The 9,539-nt window shown below is 41.7% G+C and overlaps 1 protein-coding gene across 1 annotated transcript; it reads left to right on the top strand.

Moving 5' to 3' along the window:
* Positions 1 to 1,229: 1,229 nt before the first annotated feature.
* Positions 1,230 to 9,384, top strand: LOC311509405 (lysosomal acid phosphatase-like). Its single transcript, XM_084574611.1, has 13 exons — positions 1,230 to 1,474; positions 3,643 to 3,738; positions 4,327 to 4,413; positions 4,676 to 4,736; positions 4,839 to 4,930; positions 5,017 to 5,115; positions 5,427 to 5,516; positions 5,937 to 6,020; positions 6,104 to 6,152; positions 6,644 to 6,732; positions 7,589 to 7,695; positions 7,792 to 7,967; positions 8,060 to 9,384. Exons 1-13 carry the CDS (start codon positions 1,385 to 1,387, stop codon positions 8,203 to 8,205), a joined length of 1,266 nt encoding a protein of 421 aa, XP_084430737.1. The 5' UTR covers positions 1,230 to 1,384; the 3' UTR covers positions 8,206 to 9,384.
* Positions 9,385 to 9,539: the final 155 nt, after the last annotated feature.

Here is a 9,539-nt window from a genome sequence, read left to right on the forward strand (position 1 = left end):
TGACCACATTTGGATTTGGTCTGAGTCCTATTTGACCATATTCCCTTGGTGGTGGTGTGAACACACAGCGACTCCCGGATCACATTAAAGACCGCCCTACTCGGCAGGGGTGAGTTTTGCCTCAAAGTGTGAATGGGGATTGTGTCTGATTCGTGGTGTCCAAGTTTTTTTTTTATTTCCCATAGATGCCTTCCTTTATACTTTATTTTTTTTACTAAATGTATTATAAACTAAACAGATAATGTTCAATTTTCAGCATAATTCATTATTTTCAGCATAATTCATTTTGTGATTAATAGATTAGATCTTACCAGCATGCATGATATCTGCTCTCACTGTTATATAGATTAGAGTAAACAACCTTTGTGTTACTCTCATGCAGGATTTTATTTGAATTTTTCTTTTCTTTCCTTTTCTAAAACCACTTTGCAGCTATAAATTTGAATTAACTTTGCCCCAGACTGCATAATAATCATGACATAATAACACAGGAGACAACCCGGCATTGAAAGCTTCATAAATAGTCTATTTATGTCCAAGTGAGTGTAAAACAGCTGAGGCAACACGGACCCCTAGTGGCCAATAGGAACAGCTGCAAGACAAAAATAGAGAATGACCGGAAGAAAATAAAACAAATAACGAAGAAGTATATTGTTGTTTTCATGTATTTGCTTAACATTTTGTGTTAATGTGGTAAATAACTAAGATAAATACATAAATAAATAGATTGCTGACCTATAGACTACAATAGGTGAATGCTGGTAGGTTATTTTAATTAATTACTAAGGAAAATGTATTCTGACTGACCTAAAAGCTTAAATTTTCAAGAAGTTATTATTTTGAACAAAGGCCAGTTTGCATTATCAGTGTAACCCCTGTTTACACATCAGTATAACGTTTTTAAATGGCTATAATCACATTATTATTTACGTTTTTTAAGAAAGATGTTAAGAAAATAAACGAATAAAAATAAGTAAGTGGCAAATTTACAAGAAAAAGCTCGTAAGTGGGTCAAAATATACTGAAGCGTTCAGAAGAAACAGGACTACTGAGTCGGACTTCAGTCACTTCCGGTTTTCCTCCTCTTACATCACGCAGGCTGTTTCAAAATAAAATCCGCACTGAGAAACACGTGCATTTTTCACAAATAAAAACGTCGGGTGCGTGTGTTAAATGTTGATTTATGCCTAAATATATGAGATACAAAGCGGATTACGTTCCAGCTTTCTTACAGTTTGTCCTTGAAATTATAAGTAGTATTTTATACTTTAACTTCCGGTCTAGTTTAGGCCGCGTTAACTGCCGGCTACTTGACACAGGAAGTCTATCAAACCGACAATCAGGATATCTGCAAATACAGCCGTCCAGCCGCTCGGCTGCTAACATGGTGTCCTCTGCGGTACTTGTCCTTTTTACGCTGTCCTCTGTGTGTGGACTCGCTGTAGCTGAAAGAAAACTAGTATACGTGACTGTGGTGAGTACGGTTAATGACTGTTACAACGCTACGGAAGCTGTGTGGAGCTCTGGAAAGCGGTTCGTGGCGCTGCTCTTTGGCACGGGCAGAACTGTATTCAAAACGTTTAAGATTTTATGTTTTCTTAGTTTTATCAGTAAGTATGCGACTGTCTGGACATAATTGAAGTATTGCCGAAATCTTTGGGGTATTGTTAACAAATCGGCGTAGTTGTTATTAATTCAGGAACACCTATTTTGAAAGGACACATTATGTTTGTGGTTTAAACTGCGAGGAAGAATCGCGTTAGAAAACCGACCCCGTTTTAAAACTTCCCTTTTTAAACAATATTGGATTTACTTGGGGATTCGTGTATTCGAATTGGAAATGTTCAGACCACACGGTGTTGTTTTTCTCTAATAAAACAGGACGTTTGTGTACACACGTCCAGCTTTAATCCGAATTATTATTTTCGCCGTTGGCAGTGTTATTGTTAGCATTATTAGCCGTGCACAGATTATTAAAGCGGTTTGACTGACGTGTAGCAACAGTCTTTATTAGTTTATATTTCCTCGTTATTAACTCACCCTGTCAGGTGACTTGTCAGCTGCACTGTCAACTGGTTTATAGCTTGATGCTGATATATTTTAGGGTCATCTCTGATCTCTGAGACAGTGCAAATAAATATAGATTTGGGTCTTGCAGAATGATCTGAGATGAGCTACAGAAGCCTTAAAGAAACACTTGTAGAAGTATTTGCAGATGCAAATGTGCTGAACTCAGATAAGGCTCCAGCTCCCCACAGGGAATACACACAGTTTATGAGCAGAGCGACAATGAGCTACACACTTGACACCACTGCCAGGTGATGCAGTTTCTAAACACACAGTTGAAATTATTTTTGTAAATATGCGGCTGGCGTTGAGGTTACCCGTTGACCTCATTGTCTTTCCGAGCCATATGGAGCGACACTTCCTCCTTCGGGGGGCCCGGTTGTGTTTTTTGCATGTTCTCCTTTTTATGACACTCAATCAGCAAAAAGTGAGAAATTCCATGCAAAGTAGTGAGACACTTGCAAAACGGTTATTCAAAAGTTCAACATTCAGGACGTGTTTATTATCACAATATGTTAATGAAAGCGTGTGAAGGTGTCAAATACTGTCTCTTCCAGTCCCACTGTGCCACATACAGTATATGTGGACAGAAAAAGACTACTAACATTATATATACTATTAATTTCCTCACAAACAGACTATACAAGTGGAAACTATAACTGTATTGTGAATGTACGTACAGGACAGCTGCCCTGCTTTCTGTTACCCTTCGTTTTCTTGTTAGTGTCAGAGACAAGGATTCTGTCAGGGATGTGAGAATTAAAATGGCTTCGAGCGCAGCCGCGGTTTATCATGTTAAAGCCATGACATTAACCAATCCTCCATGTCAGGGTGTTAAAATGCAACCAGGAGGAGAAGGCCGTGATGTTGCTGTTGCTGTTATTGTTGCACTTTTTCTGAGAAACTCACCTGATTTCTTCCTGGAGAAGCACGAGTGGATCACGGAGGAGATAAGATTAGGGATAATCCGCCCTTCAAATAGAGTGTAAACATCTTTTTTAGTCATGCATGGCATGCAACGTTTTAGTGTGCATTAAAAAAAAAACAAATACCACTTCACTTCCCTTTTATGGCGCAGTAATTGACACCGTCTCATGTGATTTGGCAGCTATTGCGATTTCAGGTTTCACTCCTCGAGGTGCTCTCAAGGTTTCAGCTCTGATGTTTCCACACAGCTTCGACTCGATGATACACAAACCTCCATCCCAGCAAACCAGCAACAGGATAGTTGTGCCTTTGGGAGAGTTTCTCATCCCCTCTGTATGTTAGCTTTGCGGCAACAACTGTTTGCTAAACCACAACCTGGCTTATGTTAGTGAAATTAGTCTTGATGCGTCTCTCTTGACAAAGCGCTACCGTCGGTTTGGAGAGCGCTGAAGGCAGGGGAGTGTCTAAGTTTAAGTATTAACAGTGTTCAGGTAGGTTTGTGAAGTCCAAAGTCAACAAATTTGACATAATTAAACAGTAAATCCTCTTGAAATTGATCTTTCCTGTCTACCTATTCTGCGACAGTCGCTGTAATCGTTCTTGTTTCACATTAAGAAGGATCGCTTCTTCTTCCTCTGTCCCCTCCAGCTGTTTCGACATGGAGACAGATCGCCAATCAAAGCCTATCCTACCGACCCCTACAGAGAGATCGACTGGCCCCAAGGCTTCGGGCAGCTGACACAGGTAAAAGGAAGAAGCTCGTTTCTGCTCCATTTACTGCACAGTTTTTCTTTATTTTTTTTTATGTCATTAACAATCCCTTCTTCTATAACACCAAACAGGATAACTGTATTTCTGTTTCATCTATTTCAAACTGACTTAATGTGTCTTTATCCTCGGTGTTACACAGTGATATACTTGTACTAAACACTGGAGGCCATTTTACCATTTTACACTGATTGCATTGCACCTCTACACAGTGCAAACACTAATTCTGCAGAGAAACAAGTTATGATGATAGGCACAGTTTGAGTTTCATAACAAACGATAACTGATTTCTTCCCACTGTATTTGTAGCATAGAAGCCGTGCACACGACAAGCAGGGCTGCACGATGATTGATTTGTAACTTACACAGAACTTTTCTAGGTCAGCAGCCCCCGCTCTCCTCTGCACCGTGGCCTGACTCAATATGAACTAGTCAGTCGCAGATAAGTTCCTTGGCGTTTCTCGTGTCGTCTGCGGCGTCTTAAGTAAAGGTCGAACGTGTCTCGCATAAATCTACATCCAGTAACAGGAGCATAACTTTCTCCTCAATGTTTGTGTCTGTCAGGAGGGGATGAGGCAGCACTTAAACCTGGGCGAGTTTCTGAGGAGTCGGTACAAGGGCTTCCTCAACGATTCCTACATCCGGCACGAGGTAAGGGATGGAGCCTCCTCCTCGTCGTTGCTTTCAGATCACATGATTCGTCAAATTAATATTTGAGAGGAGAGGCCTCCCGCCACCTTGGTGTTACATTGGGTTACCTCTGCTACTGAAATTCCTGGAGCATGATGGAAGTCTGATATGTGCTTTCTAGGAGGAGGGCCTCAGTCAGAGCTTCTGTGAATTCATTATGTACTTGATCAAAGTTAAATAATAACATCTTGTGATAGTATTTTTGGTATTCTTTATTCTTTAGATCTTTGTTCGCAGTACAGACTACGATCGCACCCTGATGAGCGCCGAGGCCAACCTTGCAGGTCTGAACACGAACTCCATCTCCTTGTAATACTTGTTTTTGCCGGTACACCTCGTCCTCACTGTAACATCTGGTTATCTCCTCCTCTTCCTCCACCACCTAGGCCTCTACCCCCCGAGCGGTCGGCAGGTCTTCACGCCCGACCTGAAGTGGCAGCCAATACCCGTGCACACTGTGCCATCAAGCGAAGAGAAGGTTTGTGCATAATATGAAGGGTTTTTTTCGGGTGCTGGAAGTGGTTAGATGCACTTTGTCTGAACTTTTTGTCTCTCTTTTTTTAGCTTCTCTCGTTTCCTCAGAAAGACTGTCCTCGCTACGCACAGCTGATGAAAGAAACCGAACACACGACGGAATTTGTGAATATCACTACAACTTACAAGGTACGGCTTCTACTCTCTTCTCTTAGAGTTGTATTGGTGGCTGTTAAATGTTTCTTCTTAATTTGCATATTGGTGTTTGGTAACTTAAAGTGGCAATCTCTCATATTTGTCTTTGGCGATACGGTGTAATTGCAAGTGTGATTTATTATTTTTTTTTATTTCAGCAAAGGCTCAGTTTCTTGCCTCATTTGTGCATAAAATCATCTGGATTACCTCTTTGAACTCACAAGCACTAAAATAAAAAAATCTGCAAATAACGATTCAAAAAACTATAAAGATAATAAGACTTTTGATTTTGTTTTTCTCTGCAGGACATCATAGAGCTGGTGAGGAACAAAACAGGACTGAACAAGACAGATGTGGAATCAGTCTGGAGTGTATATGACACACTCTTCTGTGAGGTGAGACCAGACATGTCGTAAAAAACCTGAAACATGTTGTTTGTAGCCGCGACGTCGAGGCTAAAATTCATTTTTCACATACGGAGGACTCGAGTTAAATTGCGGCCTTCATTTCAAAATAAGAGTTTACTGCAGAATTTTGTTTATTCAAGCATTGCTAAACTTACGCTGAGTTGAGCAATTGACCAAATCTTGCATGTGTCGGTTTCGGTCTCATGACTCGCTGACGTTTTGGCAAACTGTTGCTGGAAAGCTGTTTGCACCACTGCTAGTGTTTGCACATCAGACTTCTGTGAGGTGGAGGAGAGTCTGCTGACAAAACAAGTAGAAAAATCCATCGAGTTGACCTTTCAAGCCCTTTTTTAAGAAACATCTTTTCATGGTTTTATAAGTCGCACATTGTCTGCCGTGTCTCTTCAGTCCCGTCACAACAAGACGGCTCCTGACTGGGTGACTCCCGACGTTATGGAGAAGCTACGAATTCTCAAAGACTTTGGGTTTCAGGTAAAAGCTTGACTTTATTTAGAATTTTTGATGACTGGATATATGACAATAAAAATGCATTAATAATATTTAAATGTCGGCAGGTCATATTTGGGCTCTACAAACAGCAGGAGAAGAGCCGGCTGCAGGGAGGTACGTGCTATGAAACTCAAATGTGTGTCTCTAAATCAGATGAACTCTACTGACTCAGACGCAGCGCGTAGTTTCTCCCAGACTTCAGTGTTAAACTCATTTATTTATTTAGACACCAAGCCAGTAGGCTTTAATTGCTTCATGTTTCATTCATGTGTTTATACAGTAATTAATCAGCAACATTCGTGGTGTAGTGGTTATTTCCTAGAACAGTCGTGACTTCATTTTAATGTCATTATGGACTCTATTTATCATTGTGGGGATGTAGTGTATGTTCATATTTATATAATGCACTCTCTATTGGAGATTATTTGTAGGGAACTACTTTCAGCTGCAGATGAATCCACATTCGGTGCTTTAAAGGGAGTATTTGTGGAGATTTAGCCAAAATAAACTACAGTGTGTTTGTTCATGTTAACAAATAGTAATGAGCTTTTAATGCTTTATAGACAACAGTGTGGTAAAAGATCTGCTGTCTGTCTGTCTTTCAGGAATCCTCTTGGGGGAAATCGTGAAGAATCTTTCCAAGATGGCCGCCCCAGACTCGAAGCAGCAACTCAAACTGATGATGCTCTCAGCGGTGAGCTCATTCATTGTGCTATTTTCACAGGCACCAGTCATTTAGCCAGCGCCATATTTTAAGTAGAGATAACTTTGGTGTCATTTTTAGTCATTCGGACGATATTTAGCTCCAGTAGAGCGCTGCATATATCCATATAGTGGGAGTGACTGGGGCACCGAAACGCAGCCTCTAAATAATGCATTATCTGCCGCGAAACTTCACCATTTCACCAATATTTTGTTATGATACACTAGTGCTATTCCCCGTTGAGTCCGGAGTTCCCTGTTGTCTATTTGCGGACGTGCAGCGGTTTGTTGTTCTTTGGCCAGCTGTTCCTCTCTCTGCCTCCACATCCTCCCTTCAACGAGCTCCTCATCCGTATACTCTGGCTCAAAACAGTAAGGGCGTCCATCATAAACAAAATCATCGTCCACAACCTCAGAATCGGAAAAATATTCAGCCTTGTTGCAAAAAGCCGACCGTCGTGATTGCACGCGGTGCTCAGAAATGACATCATCCAGGTCAGAGGTTAGTAGGTCAATCTACAGACCCCAGATCATGATAACAAGTAACTCCAGACTCAACGGGGAATAGCACTAGCGTATCATAACAAAATATTGGTGAAATGAACAAGTTTCATGGCAGATAATGTGTTATTTAGAGGCTGCGTTTCGGTGCCCCATTCACTCCCACTATATGGATATACGCAGTGCTCCACTGGAGCTAAATATCTTTCAAACGACTCCAAATGACACCACAGTTATATGGGTGAGTAAACGATCGTATTTTATGCCAGAAATAAGGTCCAGGCTGTCAAACAAATGGTAATTCCCCTTTAAGTGTCAAGTTAAATGTGTGTGTCTGTCTCCCCCAGCATGACACCACCGTAGCTGCTCTTCAGGCCAGCTTGAATGTGTTCAGTGGGGCTCAGCCTCCGTACGCCGCCTGCCACATCTTTGAGCTGTTCAGGGACGAAAACGGGTATAAACACACTTTTAATGAGTTTAATATTCACAGTCAGTCTAAGCTAAGTTGAATATATGTGCATTAGGTTTTACTCATCTCCGTTTCACGCAGCACTGCTTCGGTGTCGATGCTGTACCGTAACGACAGCACCGTGGAGCCGTACCCTCTTCAGTTACCAGGCTGCTCCCTTGACTGCCCCCTGGAAGACTTTGTGAGAATAACCAAGCTCTCTATCTCAGACGACAGGGACAAAGAGTGTCAGCTGCCTTCAGAAGACCGAGATAAAAGTAAAATCTCAACACACACACTAAAACATAAAGCTGTTTATTGGCTGACAGAAAACAACAAGATGAAGCCGTTTTGCCCCGTCTGTTTCCAGAGGTCATCATCGGTCTGGCTGTGGCCGGCTGTCTGCTCGTGATCTTCATCGCCCTCCTCCTCGGCGCCATTTGCTGGCAGAAGGAGCCGACCGGCCAGCGGGGTTATCGCCACGTCATCAACCAGGAAGTTGGCGAGGAGTCCTGACAAAAGCACAAACTCCTCCCTCGGAGATCTGCCAACCTTTCGTCTTGGGACAGCAGCGACGACGACGAACTCTGAAGTTGGTGCGGGAAAATCGGGACAAAGTATTTTGCCCGGGAGGTGTTCTTGAAAAATTCTTACTTTTATGTGTTTTCAGTTTGACTAGAAAGGATGACGCTTTATTTTAACCTACAGACATTGGTGCAAGGGCAAGACCGTACGAAAGAAGTAGACGTAGCCACCGTGATGTCACCCGTTAGTTTGGCATTTTGGTTTGGCCAGATGTGATTATCTCTTTTACCCTAAATGGGACCATAATTTATATAATGAACACCACAACTGTGTTGAAGAAGACTTGAAACTAGTGATTAAGACCATAAACCTTTTCTATACAGTCTGCCTTCTCTTTCCAGGCTGTGGAGTCGCCCCCTGGTGGTGGCCCTATACAAGTACTACAAGTTAAATGGTTCACTTTTAGATCCAAAGGCTACGTCGGTTTCTTTTTATGTTTTAGGACAACAGTGTTGACTGTAATTACAAATTAATGAAGCTGTCTTTGTGCGTGTGTGGGTGTGTTGCAGTTCGGGGGGGTGATTCATTGCGGGTGTATGTGTTCTGACTGAAACGCCTGAAGACCGGGATGCCTTAAATATTTTTAACAACCAAGTGCTCTTTGTGCAATGTCATAACACAGCTTTTCCAAGCTCCTTGAGATGTGTTTGATTTATATAAAAGAAAACAAGCAGCTGGGAGTCCATTGAGGAGTCCCTTCAGCAAGACACTAAAACACCAGCTCAGCGGATGACTTTTAATCTAGAGACAGAAGATAAATTACGGCTAATATTCAAGTTTGTTGTTTAATTGTGGAAACTTTGGGAACCTTTTGCATCTCTGCCTTTTTAAAAGCAAATAGTTTTGAGCGGATTACATGCTTTTCCTTAACTGATACGACAAGAGACCATCAACTGTACCTGAAACTTTCATCTCATACAATTTTTAGAAAATGGTTTTTACGCGGGAATGCAGGGGTCTTGAGATCGGGAGGCTGTGAATTATTAACATGGTGCCACGCATTTGTCAGTATTTGTGTCCAAACGATTTACCAGACTTTGAGAATGTGTTGCTTGTAAATTTTTTATTTGTTGAAGAAATAAATGATCAGTGATTTGGAGAAACACCTCATGTCGTGTTTTTTTTGTTTCTTTTTGCTGCTGCTGGAGTTTTCTTGAGGTCGTTTCACCGCTGATTCAAGTGGATGCTTCGGTTCTGGTTAGCGGGGGAGTTTAGGCTTTTATTAGGAGCTTCTGTGGGTGGTGCACACCTGAAACTCGCATGAT

Source organism: Chelon labrosus, assembly GCF_963514085.1.
Source record: "Chelon labrosus genome assembly, chromosome: 24".
NCBI lineage: Eukaryota > Metazoa > Chordata > Actinopteri > Mugiliformes > Mugilidae > Chelon > Chelon labrosus.